At 36.8% G+C, this 23,427-nt stretch overlaps 1 protein-coding gene and 1 pseudogene across 1 annotated transcript in view; both read left to right on the top strand.

Moving 5' to 3' along the window:
* The window catches only part of LOC141507110 (myelin-oligodendrocyte glycoprotein-like), a 67,547-nt gene extending 58,176 nt beyond the window's left edge, over positions 1 to 9,371 (top strand). The window contains exon 5 of the mRNA XM_074214493.1: positions 9,252 to 9,371. Within this exon, the coding sequence (XP_074070594.1) occupies positions 9,252 to 9,371 (120 nt within the window). The remainder of the gene's footprint in view (positions 1 to 9,251) is intronic.
* Positions 9,372 to 12,925: 3,554 nt separating this feature from the next.
* Positions 12,926 to 13,859, top strand: LOC141507101 (dnaJ homolog subfamily C member 17 pseudogene; annotated as a pseudogene).
* Positions 13,860 to 23,427: the final 9,568 nt, after the last annotated feature.

The raw sequence follows: 23,427 nt of genomic DNA, 5'->3' as shown, positions 1-23,427 counted from the left end.
ATATCACTCTTCTCCTTTCAGTAGATAATTGTCTTTCATTCTCAAAGCAGACTGCAACATCAGGAAGGTGGTGCCATGACAATCCCATGAATTGTATTTGAGTGAGGGGTGCTGTGCTATATCTCCAGTCATACTTTCTCCTACAGAGCCATCTGGTCCAGTGGCCAGATAGGAATCAGGATGACTGGAGATGGCCCTGGATGAGAGGCAATCTGAGTTAAGTAACTTGCCTAAAGTCATTCAGCTAGTGGAAGTCAAGTGTCTGGGGCTGAATTTGAACTCCTTTCCTCCTGGGTCCAAGGCCAGTGCTCTATCTACTGCAATACCTGGCTGCCAGATTGTCCAATTACAAGATATACAAATGACCAGACAACATAAACCTTATTAAAAAATATGCTACATCATGAATGAGAATGGAAATGTCAATCAAACCTTCTAGCTTTTCACTTCAACTAAATCAAACTAGCAAACATCATGACATATGGGAACACAGATGCTGGGGACCATTAGGAAGGTAGGTCAACTGTTCATATTTTATTTGAAAAATCTAATAAGGATCTTAAAATTGTACAGGGGTGGGAGAAGGAAGGACTTTGAATTTTATAGGAAGATCATAAAAATGACCTTGTTCTTTATAACAATGATCCCATTACTGAGCACTATATTCTGAGGATGTCAAAGACAAAAGATAGGTTGAATACAAGCAGCCATATTTTCCTGAGGGAAAGAAAGTGGATATCTTTTGATCAAAGATTGGTGAAACAAATCCTAGGACATGATAATGATATATCGGGCAGAACAGAAAAATTTATTAAATGTTTATCATGTGTAAGTAAGCATGCTGAAATCTGGGGAACAAAGGCAAAAAGTATAATTGCCTAGCATCAGGGAGTTCCAATTCAACTGTAAAAGGACCTAACAGAAGTTATACAAGTATGGACAGCTAGGTGGAGCAGTGGATAGAGCACTTAGCCTGCAGTCAGGAGGACCCGAATTCAAATTCGACCTCAGACACTTAATAATTACTTACCTGTGTAACCTTGGGCAAGTCACTTACTTAACCCCATAGCCTTGCCAAAAAAAAAAAAATATGCAAGTAAATGTATAGAACAAGAATGGAAAATAATTTCCAAAGAAAAGCTCTAGCTATGGCTGTGGTATAGATGGAGAAGGTTCAATACCAGAAGACTCTTTCAAAAGATAACACTTGAGTTTTTTAGGATGTGAAGGCCAGGAGGTAGAGATGAAGAGAGAGAACATTCCAGTCAGACTGAACAGAGATTGAAAGAACATGATATTAAGGCGTGGAAAATGATAGCTGAAAAATAGCAAAAAGTTCCTATTTTCTGTATCTTAAGAGTATTTGAAGGAGATTAAAGAATAAGAAGACTAGAAAGATTAGAATGGGCTCAGGTGGTAAAGGACTTGAAAATTCAAACACAAACTTATTTAGTTAATCCAGATGTCTATGGATTTTCTTAAATAGGCAGAAATTTGGTCAAACCAGTGTTTCCAGAAGATTCCTTTTCTAATTGTGGGTAGAATGAATTGGAGTAGAGCAAGATTTAAGGAATAAAGACCCTATTGCAAATCATCCAGAGATGACATAAAGAGGGCCTGCACATGTAAGAAATGTTGTATAAGTAGAAATGAGATTTTGCAAAATATTTTTGACATAGAGTAATGATGATTCATTGAACACATGGAAGTTGATATGATCATGAAGCAAAATATTGTAGAGAGAAAAGTTAACAGCAAAGAGAATAATATCTTGAAGAACACACCCATAAGGGTGGTGTGTCCTGGCACCGATGAACTGACAAAAACAAATAGGAGAAACATTAGTTGGGAGTCATATCCCAAAAATCTACCTAAGAGAATAGGATGATCAGCACTGTCCAAAGTTGCGGAGAGATCAAGAAATCATCATAAGTAACTTTGGAGAATTTATTTTAGTGCTATCAGAAATAGAGCAGCCCAGGTAAACATCGATTAACTGGTACAAAATGATATACAAAACTATAACTAAAATTAATGTAAATGATAACAAAACTGAAAGACTTCCATTCTAAGTAATTTTATTGAAAAATTTTAATCTTAGCATAAAAAACAACAAATTAAATATGGTGTGTCTACAAATCAAATGTTTTCTGTCAGATACAGCTATGCCAGCAGGTTTTTATAGAACTGTTTATTTATGAAGTATTTATAAGTTTGTGTGTGTGTGTGTGTGTGTGTGTATCTTTCCTTACAGAGGACTGCTCAGTGGTGAAAAGCTGGGTAGAAGTCTAGAGACTGAACAGGTTATAAATATATCATATAGTCAACTTTGTAAATCACTACCCTCCCAAATAATTGAGAAGATGGGTTTCTCATTGTTTACTGGTGTATCAAATTGTTGAAGCTGGGAAGAGTGATTTAAGCAATAATGCTTTTGTAAACAAGAGTGAACATATATTACTAATGTCACTTTCAACATTACAATGTTGATTCTTTTGTATGAAGAAAGAGAAAATGTGCTCCCCATTTGAGGAGCTTTTTGTAACTTCTATCCTTACTATATTTTCTCAGTAAATATTCAAAAAATTTATAATGTTGAAAAAGATTATTCCCTAATTCAGAATTCCTAAGTACAGGGGATTGCACTGCCTCTGTAACAATATTTTTTTAATTGTAGGATTAATACAATACTATTAGCAAACACCCTATTGGAAACATTGTTTTGATGCCTTTTCTACCTCCTCCTCATACAAACCATAGTTCTCAGGAGAGTGCAGAGAAGCAAGCCCTAAATAAATCTTTGTGGAGTACAAATAAAAAAAAAAAAATCCAGAAACTTGATTCTCTCACCATGCTGTATAACTCTGATATCCTTACTGAGTGGGAAGGGAGGGTGGAGGGAAATTTTGTAACTTAGAAACATGCATATGCATATGGATGAAAATAAGTAAATAAAATTTTTTTAAAAATAAATTGAATTCACAAATTGGAGTTGACGTTAAGTGTATTCTGGTGGGGGGAGAAAATGCTGAAACTCAGTAAGGACTTTTATATATATTGTAGAAATGAGAGCTTTATCAGAACTCCTAGTTGTGAAGATTGTTTCCCAGCTTTCTGCTTTCTTTCTAATTTTGGCAGCATTGATTTTATTAGTGCAAAAACATTTTAATTTAATAGAGTCAAAATCATTATTTTGCAATTTATAATGTGCTCTAATTCTTGTTTGGTCACAAATTTATCCCTTTTCCATAGATCAGATAGATAATTTTTTTTGGTCTATTAATTTATTATCACTCTTGATGTCTAAATCCTGTATCATTTAGACCTTATTTTGGTATAGGGTGTGAGGTGTGGATCTATGCCTAGTTCTTGTCATACTATTTTTCAGTTTTCCCAGCAATTTTTGTCAAATAATGAGTTCTTATCCCAGAAGCTGATGTCTTTCAGTTTGTCAAATAGTAGATTGCTGTAGTCATTTATTGCAGTTTCTTTTGGACCTATCCTACTCCACTGATCCATTACTCTATTTCTAAACCAATTCCAGGCAGTTTTGATGACTGCTGCTTTATAGCATAATTTTAGATCTAGTAGAGGTAGGCCACCTTCCTTTACATTTTCTTTCATCAGTTCCCTTGCTGTTTTTTGCCCTTTTTTTTGCTCCAGATGAATTTTGTTACTATTTTTTCTTGCTCAGTAAAGTAGTTATTTGGTACTCTGATTGGTATGATATTGAATAAGTAATTTAATTTGGGTACAATCATCATTTTTATTATATTAGCATTTGACATTTTCCCGATTATTGAGAGCTGATTTTATTTGGATGAGGAGTGTTTTATAATTGTGCTCATAGTTTCTGGGTTTGTTATAGGAGGTAGATTCCCAAGTATTTAATGTTGTCTGGTTATATTAAATGGAATTTCTCTTCTAACTCTTGCTCTTAGGCTTTGTTGTTCATATACAGAAATGCTGATGATTTATGTGGGTTCATTTTATAACCTGCTACTTTGCTGAATTTGTTAATTGTTTCAAGGAGTTTTTTAGATGATTTTCTCAGGTTGTCTAGGTATACCATCACATCATCTGCAAAGAGTGAAAGTTTTGCTTCCTCATTGCCAATTCTGATTCCTTCAATTTCTTTTTCTCTTCTTATTGCTGCAGCTAACATTTCTAACACTATATTGAATAGTAATGGTAATTGTTTCACCCCGATTTTACTGGAAATGCTCCTTGTTTATTCAAATTGCAGATAATATTTGTTGATAGTTTTAGATAGATACTATTTATTATTTTGAGGAAAACTCCATTTATTCCTAAACTTTCTAGTGTTTTTAATAGGAATGAATATTGTATTTATCAAAGGATTTTTCAGCATCTATTGAGATAATCACATGATTTCTGTTGGTTTTACTATTGACATGTTTAATTATGTTGAGTGTTTTCCTAATGTTGAACCATCCCCTGCCTGCCTGGTATAAATCCAACGTGATGAGGCAACTATGTAGCACAGTGGATAGAACACTAGCCCCGGAGTCAGGAGGACCTGAGTTCAAATTTGACCTCAGACACTTAATAATTGCCTAGTTGTGTAACCTTGGGCAAGTCACTTAACCCCATTGCCTTAAATAAATAAAATTTTAAAAATAAATAAAATCAATCTGATCATGGTCTTTTACATGGTAATAAGTTGCTGTAGTCACATTGCTAAAATTTTATTTAAGATTTTTTTGCATCAATATTCATTAGGAAGATTGGTCTATAATTTTCTTTGTTTTAATTCTTCCTGGTTTAGGTATTAGTTGGTATTATAAAAAAAGATTGGCAGAACTCCTATTTTTTAAAATAGTTTATGTAGAATAGTAATTGTTTCTTAAATATTTGGTAGAATTCGCTTATAAATCCGTCTGGAACTGGAGACTTTTTCTTAGGGATTTTTTAAAAGATGGTTTCTTCAATTTCTTTTTCTAAAATGGGATTATTAAAGTAATTTATTTCCTCTTCTGTTAATCTGGGCAGTTTGTATTTTTGTAAATATTCATCCATTTCACTCAAGTTATCCAATTTATTGGTTTGACAAAGTAGCTCCAAATTATCTCTTTAATTTCCTCCTCATTGGTGATTAGTTCACCCTTTTCATTTTTAATACTGGTAATTTGGTTATCTTCTTTCTTTTTTTTTTTAATCAGAATAACCAAAGGTTTGTCTATTTTAATGGCTTTTTCATAAAACCAAATCTTGGTTTTATTTATGAGATCAATGATTTTCTTGCTTTCAATTTTATTAATCTCTCCCTTGATTGTCAGAATTTCTAATTTAATGTTTAATTGGGAGTCTTTAATTTATTCTTTTTCTAGCTTTTTTAGTTGTATACCCAATTCATTGATCTCCTCTTTATTTTATTCATATAGGCATTTAGAGATATAAAGTTTCCTCTCAAAACTGCCCTGGCTCCATCCCATAAATTTTGGTATGATGTCTCATTATTATCATTTTATTGGATATAATTATTGATTATTTCTATTATTTGCTGTTTCATCTACTCATTATTTAAGATAAAATTATTTAATTTCCAATTAATTCTTGGTTTATCTTTCCCTGACCCTTTATTATATATAATTTTTATTGCATCATAGTCTGAGAAGTGTGTATTTATTACTTCTGCCTTTCTGCATTTGATTATAAGGTTTGTGTGCCCCAGTACATAGTGTTGTGGTGAAGATGCCATGTACTGCTGAGAGAAAGGTATATTCTTTTCTATCACCATTAAGTTTTCTCTAGTGGTCTATCATATCTAAGTTTTCTAAGATTTCATTCACCTTCTTAACTTCCTTCTTGTTTATTTTGTTGTTAGATTTATCTAGTTCTGAGAGAGGGAGGCTGAGGTCTCCCATTATTAGAGTTTTGGTGTCTATTTCTCCTTATAATACACTTAGCTTTTCTCTAGGAATTTGGATGCTATGCCATTAGGTGCATACATGTTTGGTAATGATATAGTTTCATTACCAATGGTGCCTTTTAAGAAGATGTAGTTTCCTTCCTCATCACTTTTAATGAGATTGATTTTTGCTTTTACTTTTCTGAAATTAGGATGCTACCCTAGATTATTTTACTTCAGTTGAGGCACAATATATTTTGCTCCAACCTTGTACCTTTACCCTGTGTGTATCTCTCTACTTCAAATGTGTTTCTTGTAAACAACATATTGTAGGATTCTGGTTTTTAATTCATTCTGCTATCTGCTTCCATCTTATGGTATAATTCATTTCATTCACTTTTACAGTTATGATTACTAATTCTGTATTTCCCTCCAAGCTATCTTTCTCCATTTATATATTTATATATATTTATATCTCTTATATTTATATCTCATATATTTATATCTTTCTTTTCCTCTTATTCTTTCTCCCCAAAATTTTAATACCTTTTTCCCTTTGAGTTTTCTTTTTAAAAAATAACTTTCAGTTTATTTTCACTTATACTTTCAATTCCCATTTATCAGTCCCTTTTTCCCTTATCTTTTCCTTTCCCAGTCCCCCCTTCCATGTAGCTTAAGTTAGATTTTTAAACCCAAGTGGGAATGTATCTTATTCCCTCACTGAGCTAAGTCTATTGAATAGAATTTACTCAGCATTCACATTCTCCCTTCTTTCCCTCTAAAATTATATATCTTTGTAAAGTATCATCCAAATCCATATAATTCCTTCAACTATTTGTGCCCTTCCACCTAGGCCATTTTACCTCACCCAGGGTAGTTAACACTTTGTTAAGTCAAGCAAGTCCTATTCTGTCTCCCACTTTGCCCTCCCCAGGTACTTAACACCTTGTTCAGTGAAGTACTGGTTAAGTCAAGCCCTGATCTAATCAACTGTCAGAATCTTAAAGATCTCTAAGTCCTGGGAGGCTCTGGAGTTCTCACCTGAGAACCTTACAAATGATTGTAAGTTAAAGGACACTGACTCAGGTCCTTGAAGTATATGAAGCCCTTATTAGACAAGATGCTAAGTATTGTGTGATTGAAGTGAGTCATAGAATAATGAGACACTTAAATTTAAAGTTAACACCCCTGATTTTCTTCAGAGCTTTTTGTCTCAAGCTTGGCATGTGATCTTGGACCTCTACAATGGAGAGATGAGATCCAATTTATACCCACATCCTTTAGGTTCATTCTAATCAAGAAAATTCTACCCTCTAATTATCCTGAGAGGATTAAAGTCCTAAGACTATCTTCCCTTTTAGGTCTGTATACAATTTGATGGCCTTGACCAACATTTGTGTTTTTTTGTTTGTTTTTTCCTTCCCCCTTTTCATTTACCTTTTTTTTAATGCAACTCTTGAGTTGTGTATTTTGTGATTGAATTCTCTGTTCATTCCTAGTCTTTGTGTCAGTAAAATATGGAAATCCTCTATTTTGTTGAACATTCATCTTTTTCTCTGACAGTATATGCTGAATTTTGCATGGTAGTACATTATGGGTTGAAATCCCAGGTCCTTTGAACTCAGAAATATGCTATTCCAGGTATTCCAATCCTTCAGTGTTGAGGCTGATAGATCTCTTTATATTTGAATCGTTTCCTTTTTGCTGCTTGCAATATTCTCTCCTTTATTTGAGAGTTCTGGAATTTGGCTATTACAGCGCTTGGAGTTTTGATTCTGGGGTCTCTTTCTGGAGGGGTTCTATGGATTCTTTCAATGGTTACATTGTTATCTTGTTCTAGCAGATTTGGATACTTTTCCTTTATAATTTCCTGCATGATTCTTTTTTTGATCCAGGCTTTCTGGTAGTCAGATAATTCATAGATTATCTCTCCTGAATCTATTTTCCAGGTCATTTGTTTTCCCTAAAAGGTACTCTACATTTTCTTCAATTTTTTCAGCCTTTTTATTTTGTTTGATGGAATCTTGTAGTCTTGGAGATTCATTGGTTTCTATTTCTTCAATTCTAGGGTTTTATTTTCTTCAGTTAGCTTCTGCGTTTCCTTTTCCAACTGGTTAATTTTCATTTTTATGGAGTTGATTTCTTTGGTCAGTTTTTCATAATTTTCCTGCATGACTTTCATTTCTTTCTGTCATTTTTCTTCTTCCTCCCTTCTTTATTTTTAAACTCTTTTTTAGGCTCTTCCATGAGTTTTTGTATTTGAGTCCAATTCCTAGACTGTTTTGATACTTCCCCTGTGATTTTTCACTGTTTTCTTCCTCAGACATTGCAATGCTGTCTTCTTTGTAAAGTAATTTTCTATAGTGAGTGCTCTTTTAGTTTTTTTTTGTTCATCTTGATTGTTTTAGTTCCGCTCCTAGGGTATATGGAATATAGATGCAAGCTTTTATTTTGCTGGGGCTGTGGTCTGATCCCTGATTTGTTGTTGGCTAAGATGTTGCCTATGCAGTCCAGGCCTTGCCTTTGCAGAGGTTTTTCCCCCCCTCCTTTATGTCCAGGTTTTGACCTAACAGTGGTTTGTTCCCAACCCAAGTCCTGTCTTTTACCCCTTCTTCTCTTAGGATAATTAAATGGTAGAATATAATTGAAGAGGGTGGCTAGTTATCACAGTGGATAGAGCACTGACTCTGGAGCCTGGAGTACCTGAGTTCAAATTTGGCCTCAGACACTTAATAATTACCTAATTGTGTGGCCTTGGGCAAGCCACTTAACCCCATTTGCCTTACAAAAACATCTTAAAAAAAAGAATATAATTGAAAAGAATGAACATAAAGGATATAGGTATAATTGGGTCTTATCTCTCAATTGAAGAGGTTCAAGATGACATCACTACATTGGAGACAAAAAGCCCCAAAGAAAAGCAGAAGTATTAACTTTAAACTTAAATGCCTCATTATTCTTTTAATCAGTTTAATCCCACTGTGCTTAGCACCTTTTCTAATGAGGACATCAAAACACTAAGAAGACCTGTATCTCTGTAGATTAAAATCATTTTTTTAAATTTACATTTTCATGTATTTACTCATTACTAAAAGTCTTGTTGTAAGAGGAAACATAATACCCCTCCCCCCACAAAAATAAAAAATACACAAGAAATAAAGTGAAAGAAAGAGAAAACAAAAATGTGCTTCAGTCTATGTTCAAATATAATCATCTCTGTTTCTGAGATGGATCATATTCTTTATCATAAGTCCATCAGAGAAGTTATTTCCATATTTTTCCACAGTTGCTATTGCTGATTGTAATTCCCTCCATTCATTCCTCCCCACTAGCAATTATTACATTTTCTATATTCATTCACTCTGTCCCTCTTCAAAAGTGTGCTGTGGGGCCATGGAGTGGTGCAGCAGGTAGAGCACCAGCCCTGGGGCCAGTAGGCCCCAAGACTACATCCCACCCAGAGACCCAGCAACCACCCATGGTCCCAGACAGGCCATAATCCCACCATGTTCCAAAAAGTAAAAAAAGAAAATGTGTTATACCTGACTATCCTCTCCCATTATCTACCCTCTCCTCTACCACTTACATCCCTCCTCCCCTTCCCCTGTCCCCTTTCTCCCATCTTTTTTCTCTCCTTTTTCTTCTATATTTCTATACCCTATTAAGTATACATGTTATTTCTCTCTGAGGTATTTCCAATGAGAATGAAGACTCCCCCATTCTCCCTCACCTTCCCCCCTTCCATACCATTGTAAAAGCTATTTCTTGGCTCTTTTACATGAAATATCTTAGCTTATTCTACCTCTCCTTTTCCTTTCTCCCAGTACATTTCCTTTTCTCCCATTGACTCCATTTTTACAATATGTTATACCTTCAAATTCAGCTCTCTCCTGTGCCTTGTCTGTATATACACATTCCTTCTAACTACTCTAATAAATGAGAAGGTTCATATGTTATCATTATCAACTTCTGATGCAGGAATACACACAGTTCAACATCATCAAATCACTCATAATTTATCCTTCTCATACACCCTCTCTATGCTTCATCTGAGTCTTGTACCTGAAGATCAAACTTTCTGTTCAGCTCTGGCTGTTTCAAGAGGAACGTTTGAAATTCCCCTGTCTCACTGAAAGTCCATCTTTTCCCCTGGAAGAGGATGTTCAGTTCTGCTGAGTAGTTGATTCTTGGTTGCATTCCAAGCTCTTTTGCCTGCCAGAATATTATATTCCAAGTCCTATGAGCCCTTAATGTGGATGCTGCTAAATCCTGTGTAATCCTAACTGCAGCACCATGATATTTGAATTTATTTCCTTCTGGCTGCTTATAGTATTTTCTCTTTGACTTGGAAGTTCTGGAACTTGGTTATAATATTCCTGGGGGTTATTGCTTTTAGATCTCTTTCAGTAGGAGATCAGCAGATTCTCTCAATTTCTATTTTACCCTCTGCTTCTGGAATATCAGGGAAATTTTCCTGTAGAAATTCTTTGGAATTGAAGTCAAGGCTCTTTTCCTGATCATGACTTTCAGGTAGCCCAATAATTTTTAAATTGTCTTTTCTGGATCCATTTTCCAGATCAGTTGGTTTTTCAACAAGACATTTGACATTTTCTTCTAGTTCTTCATTCCTTTGGTATTGTATTGTTGTTTCTTTATTCTTCACAAAGTCATCAGCTTCCTTTAGCTTCATTTTAAATTTGAAGGAGTTGTTTTCTTCAGAGACCTTTCTTATCTCCTTTTCCATCTGGTCAATTCTGCTTTTTAAGGCATTCTTCTCCTTATTAACTCTTTGGACTGCTTTTTCCATTTGACCTAAAGTGGTTTTTAACATGTTTTCTTCAACAATTTTGGATCTCCTTAACCAAGCTGCTGACTTGATTATCAAGTTTTTCCTGTATCTCTCTCATTTCTCTTTCCAGTTTTTCCTCTACCTCCCTTACTTGATTTTCAAAATCTTTTTTGAACTCTTCCATAGCCTGAACCCAACTCCTATTTTTCTTGAAGGCTTTGGATACAGAAGCTTGGACTTTGTCATCTTCTGAACATTTGTTTTGATACTCCATGAGACCAAAGTAATTGTCTATGGTCAGCTTTCTTTTTTTTTTCTTTTTATTCATTTCCCCAGACTTTGGAGTGCTTCCCAAGCTTTTGAGTGCTATTGGGACACCCCCAACAAAGACCTTAGTTATTTAAAGGTCTTATGAGAGACTCTGACAGCTCTCCTGGGCTGTGCTTTGGTCTGTGGATGACCATAAGCACACCCTTCTGCCCTGGAGCTGTGAGGAGGATCCCTTCTCTATGGCAATGAGGGCCATAGAGACTGTGGCCAGGATCTGACTATGAACAAAGCACCAAAAAGTCCTGTCCCAGGGACAGAGGAGAGCCCTCACTAGTCTCCCCCCCAACCCCTTACTTTCTGTGGGCTGACCACCCTGGAAGTAACTGCTGGGAGGCTCCTTGAAACAATTAACAAATTCAGCAAAGTAGCAGGATATAAAATAAATTCACATAAATCATCAGCATTTGTATATATGAACAACAAAGCTCAAGAACAACAGATAGAAAGAGAAATTTCATTTAAAATAACTGTGGACAACATTAAATACTTGGGAATCTACCTCCCAAGACAAACCCAGAAACTGTATGAGCACCATTATAAAGCACTCCTCACCCAAATAAAGTCAGATCTAAATAATTGGAAAAATGTCAAATGCTCATGGTTAGGTCAAACTAATATAATAAAAATGACAATTCTACCCAAATTAAATTACTTATTCAGTGCCATACCAATCAAGCTACCAAATAACTACTTTATTGAGCTAGAAAAAATAGTAACAAAATTCATCTGGAGCAACAAAAGGGCAAGAATAGCAAGGGAACTGATGGGGGAAACAAAATGTAAAGGAAAGTGGCCTACCTCTACTAAATCTAAAACTATACTATAAAGCAGCAGTCATCAAAACTTCCTAAAAGTTAAGAAATAAAGTAATGGTGGGGGGGGGGGATTATGAGAAGAGGCAGAGCAGAAGAGGGGCTGCTTGCCTGCCTGGCTGGGTTCACTTCCCCCACCCCACCCCCCCACCCCTCTCAGACTTCTAACACTGCAACCTCTGCTTAGGGGCAGTGACCACCAGGTTTGACTCATTTTGTAAAGTGTTGCTACAGCATAAGCATGGTCTTTCCCCAATGTCGAGGCCAAATTTGCCCAGATCTTGCAAAAGGTGAGAGATTCTCTGGATGGACCCAGGAAGCTTGGTTTCCTCTTCTCTCTTTGTCATCCAGCCCACCCCACCCCCACCAAGCCCTCTCTGAACTGCAAAGGTGAGTCACCTGAGGCAACTTGGCACTTTGCCCCCTGGAAACCAGGCCACATCCCAGGAGTGTGGCCAGAAGAAGTTGGCTAGAACAGGAACTGCCAATACATGATGAGGTTGGTTTTCCTGCTTCCAAAAAGCAGATTGCATAGACTTTGAGTTTGGGGGTGCTTAGATGGAAGTAGGTAGGTAGGTAGGTAGGCAGTCAGGCAGGCAGGCAGTCAGGCCTGATGAGGGGACTTCTGGTCCTTATTTGAGGGAGGCTCAGTGTTTCTCTCACTCTTTCCATTCTCTGTTCACTCATTCCATCCTGACTGTCTTCTCAGGCTAAATCCAGGCTTTACTTCTCTCATGCTCATATAGTGCTTGATAGAATCTGCCAGGGAACTCAGACTATTTTGTTCCTTTGAACTTTCCTATTCTTTTTCTTTTCTCCCCCCACACCTTTATTTTCATTCTCTTCCCTTCCTCTTTCCTCCTCAATTCCCTCCTGCATAATCTTCAGAGAGCAGGAATCTAATGCCACAGACCTATCCATATTTACAAAAGCCCTGAATACCTGGATGACTTAGCCCACTTCTAGACCTCACAAGGAAGTAGCTAGGTTTCATTTTCTCTCCTTCACTTCACGTGAGCATCCTGAGGACCACGAAGATTCTTCTTGCCCCCAGTATATTATCTTAAATCACCTTTAAAAGTATCTGTGCAGAGTTCTTGGGGAAACTCGGGGGTTGGGACCATGGTGGTGACCAAGGAGTTGTTGCAAATGGGAATAGGGGAAAAGGCAGTGGACAAGGAAGTAAAGAAGGTTTATCGACTAAAGGCCCTCACCTGCCATCCAGACAAACATCCAGATAACCCCCAAGCAGCTGAGCTCTTCCACCAGCTTTCCTAGGCCTTGGAGGTGCTGGTGGATGTTGCAGCTCCAGCAGCATAGGACAAGGTCAGGAAAGCCAAGAAGCAGGCAGCTGAAAGGACTCAGAAACTTGATGAGAGAAGAAAGAAAGTGAAGCTTGATCTCAAAGCCAGGGAGAGGCAAGCCCAGGCCCAAGGGAGCAAGGTGGAAGAGGACAGTCGAAGTACTAGGACATTAGAACAAGAGATCGCACACCTACTAGAAGAGGACTCCCAGCAACTGGAAGAACAACAGAGGCTGATCCAGAAGCAGATATGCCAAGATTGGGAACAGAGATTAAGAAGAAAGAAAGAAAATCCTGAAGGCAAAGGAACACCTGACTGAAGCTAAAATGGAAGTGTAAAAAGGAGGGCCAGACCAAAGATGGTTACCCCAAGGACATCCTCTTGAAGATTCTACAAAAATATGGTGAAGTGCTCAACTTGGTCATCACCAGTAAGAAGACAGCAAGTGCTGTGGTGGAATTTGCTTCGGTCAAGGCTGTGGTATTGGCTGAAGTGGGCCTCGTCAAAAACCCTCTGAAGATCTCCTGGCTGGAGAGTCAGCCCCGGGGGACAATGAGCAGTGATGGCACCAGCCAATCAGGAATGTCACAGGGCTCCTTGCTATCAGAGAGGGACTATGAGAGCCTCGTTCATGATGTGCATGCATCAGGCAGCTAATCGAAGGGAGGGAGGATGAGGAGGGTATGTCCACATTGCCCCGCAGAACCCTCTTGCATTCTCTCCCTCCTTCCTGCTCCCTTTTCTTAAGTTAATGCCTACAATAAAGTTTTTTAGAAAAAAAAAAAGAGAAATAGAGTAATGGATCAGTGAATTAGGATAGGTTCAAAAGAAACTGCAATAAATGACTACAGCAATTTACTCTTTGACAAGCCCAAAGACATCAGCTTCTGGGATAAGAACTCACTATTTGACAAAAATTGTTGGGAAAACTAGAAAATAGTATGACAAAAAACTAGGCATAGATCCATATCTCACACCCTATACCAAAATAAGGTCAAAATGAGTACAGGATTTAGACATAAAGAGCTAAATTAGACATAAAGAGATAAATTAATAAACCAAGATGTTATCTATCTATATATCTGATCTACAGAAAAGAGATAAATTTGTAACCAAACAAGAATTAAAGCACATTATAAACTGCAAAATGAATGATTTTGACTATATTAAATCAAAAAGCTTTTGCACTAATAAAATCAATACTGCCAAAATTAGAAAGAAAGCAGAAAGCTGGGAAACAATCTTCACAACTAGGAGTTCTGATAAAGGTCTCATTTCTAAAATACATACATATATATATATGAAAATTGCATCAAATTTATAAGATTACAAGTCATTCCCAATTGATAAATGGTCAAAGGATATGAATAGACAGTTTTCAAATGAAGAAGTTAAAGCTATGTATATTCATATGAAAGAAATGCTCCATATCACTATTGATTAGAGAAATGCAAACTAAAACAATAATGAGGTATCATCTCATACCTATTAGATTAGCCAAGATGAGAAAAAGGGAAGATGATCATTGTTGGAGAGATTGTGGTAAAATTGAGACATTGATGCATTGCTGGTGGAGTTGTGAATAGATCCAACCTTTCTGGAGAGCGATATGGAACTATGCCCCAAAAGTAATAAAACTGTTCATACCCTTTGATTTAGAAATTCTATTTCTAGGTCTACATCCAAAAGAAATTATTAAGAAATGGAAAAATTCCTTCATGTTCCAAAATATTCACAGCAGCTCTTTTTGTAGTAGTAAAGAATTGGAGGTTGAGGGGGATGTCCATCAATTGAGGAATGGCTAAACAAGTTATGACACATGAATACTATGGCATACTCTCGTTCTATAAGAAACCATAAATGGTCGAACTCTAGAGAAGCATGGAATGATTCACGGGATCTGATGCTGAGCAAAGGCAACCAAGAGATCAATGTGTACATCAACAACAACATTATGATATGAATAACCTTGATGGAAACAGCTCCTCTCCATAGTCCAAAAAGCTGGGACAACTGTATTGGACTGATTATGGACTATATGATTCCCATCCAGAGGAATAAAAACAAAACAAAACATACACAAATAAAAAAAAAGACTCTTCTGGATATGAACACTTTATAAAAATTATCTCTTATGTATCTCTTTCTCTTAATCCTAATTCCTCATGTCGAAAATTACTAATTTGTAAACAGGTTTAACAAAATATATATATATATATATGTCTAAAATGCTAATCTGACTGTTTCCTGCTGAGAGGAGGGTAGAGGGAAATTTTGTAACCTGGAAATATGCATGTGCAGATGGATGGAAATAAATAAATTTTTTTTAAAGAAGAAGAAAGAAAGAAAAAGGAAGGAAGGAATGGAGGGAGGGAGGAAGGAAGGAAGGAAGGAAGGAAGGAAGGAAGGAAGGAAGGAAGGAAGGAAGGAAGGAAGGAAGGAAGGAAGGAAGGAAGGAAGAGAAAGAAAAAGTACTTCTTTCACAACATGATTAATATGGATCTGGACAGCTAGATGGTGAAGTAGATAGAGCCCTGGACTTGGAGTCAGGAGGACAGGAGTTCTAATCCAACCTCAGACACTTGCCACTTACTAACTGTGTTATCTTGGACAAATCACTTAACCCTGATTGCTTCACAAGCAGGGCCATCTCCAGTCATCTTGTTCCATATCTGGACATTGGACCCAGATGGCCCTGGAGGAAAAAGTAAAGCTGGAGACTTAGCACAGCATCCCCTCACTCAAATCCAATTCATGTGCTTGTCATAGCATGACCTCCCTGATGTTGTGGTATGCTTCAAAAATGAAGGACAAACATTATCATTAATATGGATCTATGTTTAGCATGGTTATACATGTATAGCCTATATTAGATTGCTTTCTTTTGGGGAGGAGGGAGGGAAGAGAGGGAGGGAGAAAAATGTAAAACTCAAAGGAGTATAACACATTGTATTAGGTTAACTCTAGTTTTAAGATTGACTCATTAAGAGTCCAAAACACACATACATCCCTCTGGTTTTTATGGTCTAGTGTTTCTCTATGACTATCTCAATTCTATCTAGGCCTAGTCCCTCCCTTATTTTTTTAAAAGATGCACTAAAAGTTCCTTGGCTTAATTGGTGAAAACTAATCAGAGCAATATGAGCAAGATGCCATCCTTATCTCTGAAACACCAGGCAAAATTCAGTTTTTCCCATCTGTTCTAAAGCATAAAAGGATCATAAAAGCTTCACTTAGAATTGTCAAAAGTTCTGAGGGCAGCCTGTCCCTAGTCCATCATGGATACTCTTAAAGACTCATATAACCTAAGATCACAGATATACATAGAAGCCTGTAGAATTATTAGTGGCTCTTCTTGATTTTGAGGTCTATTAAATTCTGTATTCCTCTATACTTTTGAAAATTTTTCTATATTGCAGCTGCTCTGGACATATCTCATTTGAAAGATTAAAAAACACACTCACACAAAACTGATAGACATGAAACTTTCATTTTCAGTTGACTGTTCACTACTTTGCAGCTTAAGAATAGATAAAGCATGGGTAACCACTCTTCTGAAATCTAAAGAAGGTAATCTATGTATTTAATCTTTTTCCTTTTTTGAAATATATATATATAAATACATATAGCATAAATATAATTATATTTATATACAAATGTATGCATATATGTATTATATATAACACAGTATATGGAAGAATGTAATGCAGAAAGAAATGTTCAACTTGATAGTCACCATATCTATAACAACTGAAAATGTTTTTAGGGTCTTTCTATTTTATCCAAAAATGTCAACTGATTTGATCACAATGTGGTCTGAAAATTAACCCTCAAAGGATGTAAAAGATGACTGCAGTAAGGATGTAGTTTGCTGAGGAATAAATGGAAATGAATATTTAAAAGTTCAATAAATAGAATGAGATTCCTGTCTATTGTGCCACACCTATTATGAAAAATTACATAGCATGAATTTGTTGTCTTGATAAATATTCATAACGTGGGAAAAGCTTGAGAAAGAGAAGCAAGATGCAAAGACATTTCAGTATATTAAAGACAAGCAACAATATGATCTTGGTGATATCCAACTCTTTAGGACTCCATTGAGGGTTTTCTTGGCAAAATGCTATTTTCTTCTCCAGTTCATTTTACAGGTGAAGGAACTGAGGCTAAATGACTTGCCTATGACTTGCTATAAGTCTCTGGTGCAAAAAATTAATTTTTCAGACTCCAGGCTTAACACTCAATCCACCATGCCACTTGTCTATGAAGATAAATGAGACGTGTATATTGAACTTTGGAAGATCAAATCATACTCTCCAATCTGTCCTTCTTCTTGAAGTAGAAATTGGAAAAAAAATCTTCTTACCAAGACTTCTTTAAAATCAATGATTCTTGCACATGCTCATTAGAACATACTATGGGGCAGCTAGGTGGTGCAGTGGATAAAGCATTGGCCCTGGGGTTCAAATCCAGTCTCAGACACTTAATAATTACCTATCTGTGTGGCCTTGGGCAAGCCACTTAACCCTATTTCTGCCTTGAAAAAAAAAACCTAAAAAAAAAAGAACATATTATGACTTCTCTAGGCTTATCCTGTGGGTTATGGAAAAAATGAATGAATTGTATTTTGGAAAGCGTGCATGAGAGACTGTGATCTTGGAACAGCTGAGGAAGACCATCACCATAAAAATAATCATAAAATTTCAGATGTTGCTGCAGCTGACCCAGTCCTTCATCCTTTCCCCCACTTACTTCACTTCCCCCACTGTCCTGCTTTCACACACTCTCCTCTTCCCTTATTCCTTGGTCAGTTGTCCTTCATGCTTAATGGTCAAGGCAGAAAGAGAAGGCATAGAATGTGAACAACCTTACTTCTCTCTTCACAGTCCTCCTTCCTGCCATTCCTCCTGTAAAAAATAGTTCTAAGTATATAAATATTCCTCTGGTAGTTAGGTGGTGCAAAGCATAATGGAGTTCAGAAGATATGAGTTCCAATCCAGCCTCAGGCACCTACTAACTGGGCAAGTCACTTAAGCCCTATTTGTTTCAGTTCTTCATCTGTAAAAAGGGGCACACACTAGAGGACACATTGCAGTATCTTTGCCAAGTCAACCCAAGCACTTTGCCTATGGGCTCCCATAGAGTCTGATACAACTGAATGACTGAACAACAGTTATGTAAATGTTAACTATGTTTACCTCAATTTAATTTAATGCTAAACCAAAAAGGAAGAGAGAGAAAGTATGCCCCAATTTATCAAATTGAATCTGCACTCATGATCTAACATTTAAAAAAAATTATCTCTTTTGGTGTTAGAAATCTGTCATGCCAAGGGAAGGATCACTTTTATGGAGTTAGAATGATCAAGAGGAAAAGAAATGTGAGAGAACAGATCCTCTTGCATGCTATTTTTTTTCTTAAATCCATCTTTTGGATGAAGTAGTTGGCCTACAAAAGGGAAGTATCTTACAATTCTGGAACCTAGCATAATATTCAGCCATTTCAGTAGCAAAACAGGCTAAAGTCTCTCTCTCTCTACTTTTTAGTTTTCTGTTCTGGTAATCTGTGTAGAAAGAGACCTAGACTTAGCAGCAGAACCACTATTCTGAATTCATAAATACAAAATAACTGAAAACCAAGCTTTCACATATGAGGCCAGAATCACTTTTCACCACCTATTCACCAACTATTTTTTGCCTCTTCTTGCTAAGCACATTATCTCCAGTACTATCTCTTCTAGGAAAAACATTAGTTTTCCATTTGAGCAGGGAAAGAAAAAAAAAATAGACTTCTGAAAGAACTGTTGGATGAAGAAGAAATAAGGACTTAAAAAGACACCAAAACTTTGTCATTTCTCAAAAAAAGTCCCATCAACTTGTGATTGATACAATACCTGTAGTCTTCTCTTTGAAGCACCAAAGGAATATAGAGAAGAAGAATGTCTAATGTCAATAAGATAAAACTGAGAAAGGGTGAACACTACATTAGGTTGCTGCTGCTGCTACTGCTGCTGTTGCTGCTGCTGCTGCTGATGATAATGAAGAAGAAGAAGAAGAAGAAGAAGAAGATGATGATGATGATGATGATGATGTTTGTCCTGAGTTCTTGAAGTCCACAACATCAGAGAGGTGATACCACAACTTCACATAAATTGGATTTGAGCGAGGGAGTGTTGTGTTAAGTGACCAGCCTCACTTTCTTCTCCAGAGTCATCTGGGTCCAATGGCCAGATATGGATTAGGATGAATGGAGATGGTCATAGATGTGAGGCAGTTAGGGCTAAGTGACTTGCCTAAAGTCACACAGCTTACAAGTGTCAAGTGTCTGAGGCCAGAGTAGATCTCAGGTCCTCCTGACTCCATGGCTGCTGCTCTATCCACTGCACCACCTAGTTACAAATGCTAAATTCTTTACTAAAAAACAGAGAAATTGGGGGATGTCTTCTGAAATTTCCTAATGTAAAAAGAGAAGTATACTGAATTGTTGCTAATGTTGGCTCTGCCAACACACTATTAAAAAACAAACAAGAGGGCAGCTAGGTGGCGTAGTAGATAAAGCACCAGCCTTGGAGTCAGGAGTACCTGGGTTCAAATCTGGTCTCAGACACTTAATAATTACCTAGCTGTGTAGCCTTGGGCAAGCCACTTAACCCCATTTGCCTTGCAAAAAAAAACCTAAAAAAAAGAGGGGCAACTAGGTGATGCAGTGGATAGAGCACTGGTCCTGGAGTCAGGAGGACCTGAGTTCAAATCCAACCTCTGACACTTAATAATTACCTGGCTGTGGTGACCTTGGGCAAGCCACTTAACCCCATTGCCTTGCAAAAACCTAAAACAAAACAAAACAAACAGGGAAAGCAATGATGGAATTTGTTTTCAAATAAAAAAGAAAAGCATCAAAGAAGAAGGAATTTTCTGTGGAAAGATCACAAATAAGTGGCAATTAGAAAGCTTTCAAAAGACTGAAACCTTGTTATGGTACCCCCTTTGTAAATGATATGACTAAGTTCTGGGCCCTCTGGTAAACTTATTCTAGGTTAGCTCAACCATAAGATGATTTCATTCTTTGTATCCTTGTGAGATGTGATTTGTTTTCAATCAACACCAAAAAGATGTGCTTTTTCTACCATCTAATGTCTCCATATGGAAAAATAACATGCAGATACTGTCATTACTGAATAACAATTGAAAGAATGAGTTCCTCCAATGGAAGTGTGTATTTAACTTTGAAAAATCCAAATAGATTCTACATTCTTTGTTAGTGAAGAGGACATTGGGAAGAAAGTTATAGGAAAATTATGGTTCCTTTCATAGGTTGAGCAGAATATAATCAACTTTTCTAGGCTCCATTCATAAGCTCCAGAAAACAGAACAAACAGATTTGGATGGGAAAAGGGAGGAGAGATCTTGAAAAAACTGTGGTGGCATTTCAGATATGGAAATTATCCATTATAAATCTTACATGTGATTTCACCTGCAAAAGGCCAATATTGCTCCCCATTCTCATCCTCGTAGTTGACAATATTACCAATTACTTCTCTAAAATCACATTTCTCTGGTCCCATCACAGTGAGACACTGGTCCTGTTAAGCTGCCCCATAAAAGTAGTGGTTAAGAAGGAATGAGAGTCTTGGGTTTGCAATCACCTGATTCTCACCCTGGAATTCATTTGATAGGAAAATTTGTACATATATGCATGCACTGCCATTACATATACATATGTGTGAATTGGTGTATACACAAACTAAATATATGTATGCAAATATGAATAAATAGATATCTGTGTAACCATAAATTCAAAGTGAGATGGCAATGGAATTGCTTGAAAAATATGTGTCTGCTCAATTACCAAGTTTGTTATTTGACATGAAATTCTTTTTTCAAGTAAATATGTATATTGAATGTTTGTCTGTTCTTATAGAGGAATTCTTGATGTTCTGAAATTCAAGTTTAAGAGATAAGAAAGGAATACTTTCTATGTGTGATAATGGGCATTTTTCAAACATGCTAACCCCTCTCAAATTCCTAGATTTAGTGTGGAAGCAAGAGATTGATTCAGAGACTAGTATTCTCATCTTCCAAAACCATGTTTCCATTCCAATTTCATAGTCCATTGCCTGGCAATAAAAATCAATGTCACCCTATTCCTGCATTGTCCTTGGTGGGAATCATTGCATCTTAGAGATTTCTGTTTCATAGCAAATGTCTATTCCTAGTTCGCTCCTCAAAGAAAATCACTCTTCAGTTGGACAAAAGCAATGCTCCTCTGTTGACATTGATGGTCAAATGGATCAATTGGGAACAAAGGGGTGAGGATTAGAAAACCTCTCAAAAACCCCATCATGACTCTTTATAGACCCTAAACTGTTCATCATGACAGCATGCCTATAGCCTGGAGAAATGGAACCACAAAACTCTAATATTCTGAAATTGAAAGGCCCAGAAAAAAAAAAGCAGCATACTCATAATAGGTGAAAACTATCTGTTAGGATCAAAGAAGAGGAGGATAGATCAAAAGAGTCTGAAGTCCAGAAGACTCACTTTCCTATGTTCAAATGTGATCTCAGATACTTACTAACTGGGCATGTCATTTGATCCTTTTTGTCTGGAGTTGGAAATGGCAAACCACTCCAATATCTTTACAAAGAAAATCTCAAATGGGGTATTAGTGTCAGACATAACTCAAAACGCTAAACTGATATTTTTTTTTTTAGGCTTTTGCAAGGCAAATGGGATTAAGTGGCTTGCCCAAAGCCACACACTTAGGTAATTATTAAGTGTCTGAAGTCAGATTTGAACTCAGGGACTCCTGACTCCAGGGCTGGTGGCTCTATCCACTGTGCCACCTAGCCGCCCCTAAACTGATATTTTTAGATGAATCTGCACTATCTGCATTTCTTTTTAAGACCCAAATTTGGGTCTGAGTAATAGTAGACTGTTGCTGGATTAATATTGCTCTTTCCTCAATGAGACCAGATACTTAAGCTTACCATTTTTCAACAATTGCCAACATACTAAGGAAATTCAACATGCCTTCTGGTGCTTCTTCAAATACTCAAAACTTATAGATGTTTTAGAATAATTTCCTTCCATTTGCCCCCCTTTATATTTTTTTGAGGTGATTGAGATTAAGTGATTTAGCCATAGTTACACAGCTCCTAAGTACCTGAGTCAAGATTTGAAACCAATTCCTCTTGACTCCAAGGCCAGAGCTCTATCCACTGCACCACCAGACTGCCCCTAAATCATTTTCTTGTGGATTTGTATCTTCAGTATCCCTATCAGTATAATAACACACTTCCAATATCATCATTTCACCTAAACTATGCTTTCCAAAGTTTCCAGTGATCCTAAAGAAGGTCATTTTTGTTGACCTCTCCACAGCTTTTGATATTATTGTTCATCACCCTGAGACTCCTCCTCTCTAGGTTTTCAGGACAACATTATCCTCTGCTTCTCCTCCCCATCCAATCTTTCCTGTGTCTTCTTTGCTGGTTCTTCATCCAGGTTACACCTACTAACTGAAGGTCCCTCTTCCCCTTTTTCCTCTAATATTTCTCTCCAAGTTCTCTAAGTTTTAATTATCATCTCTATGTTGATGGTTCTCAAAATTACCTAACTAGCTCTAACTTCTCTGCCATCATCCAGTCACATCTCCAATTGCCTTTCAGACATATTGAACTGGGTATATGGTAGATATCTTAAACTCAACAAGTCCAAAATCGATCTCATTATCTTTCCCCTTAAGTGTGCTCAGATTTTACACTTCTTCATTGCTATTGAAGGTACCACCATCTTTCCAGTTCTCCAAGCTCAAAACTCAGGTGCAATCCTCACAATCTCTCATTCCTCCCTCCCATATCCAATCTGTTACCAAGTCAATTTTACCTTTGCCATCCTCTTGAATAAACCACTTTCTCTGGTATTACCTTATCTCGGGTCCCTATCACATCATGCTTGGACTATTGAAATATCCTGAGGTTGAGTTGGCCAGTAGAATAGGAAAAAAAAAAATGCACAAGAAACTGCAAATCTATTATGGACAACTTTCACCTTTTAATTATATAAAAAATATGTAATATATATTAACTGTATAATAAAGTTATGTAACTTTAAAAAGAAATTCACCAGTAACTTCTCACCCTAATTGAGAGGACCTGGGCCTCCTCAGCAGACAAAGCAGGACCCCTCAATAGCAATAATTCTGCCCATCCACCACACAGACCCCACCAACTCCAATTATATAGATAGTATCTGAGATTGGATTATGAACTCACCCCAACAGCTCTCATGATTTTTGCAGGACAGTGAGTAACTAGGT

The sequence above is a fragment of the Macrotis lagotis genome, chromosome 1 (genome assembly GCF_037893015.1).
Source record: "Macrotis lagotis isolate mMagLag1 chromosome 1, bilby.v1.9.chrom.fasta, whole genome shotgun sequence".
Taxonomy (NCBI): Eukaryota; Metazoa; Chordata; class Mammalia; order Peramelemorphia; family Peramelidae; genus Macrotis; species Macrotis lagotis.
This window is presented reverse-complemented; position numbering and strand designations above follow the sequence as displayed.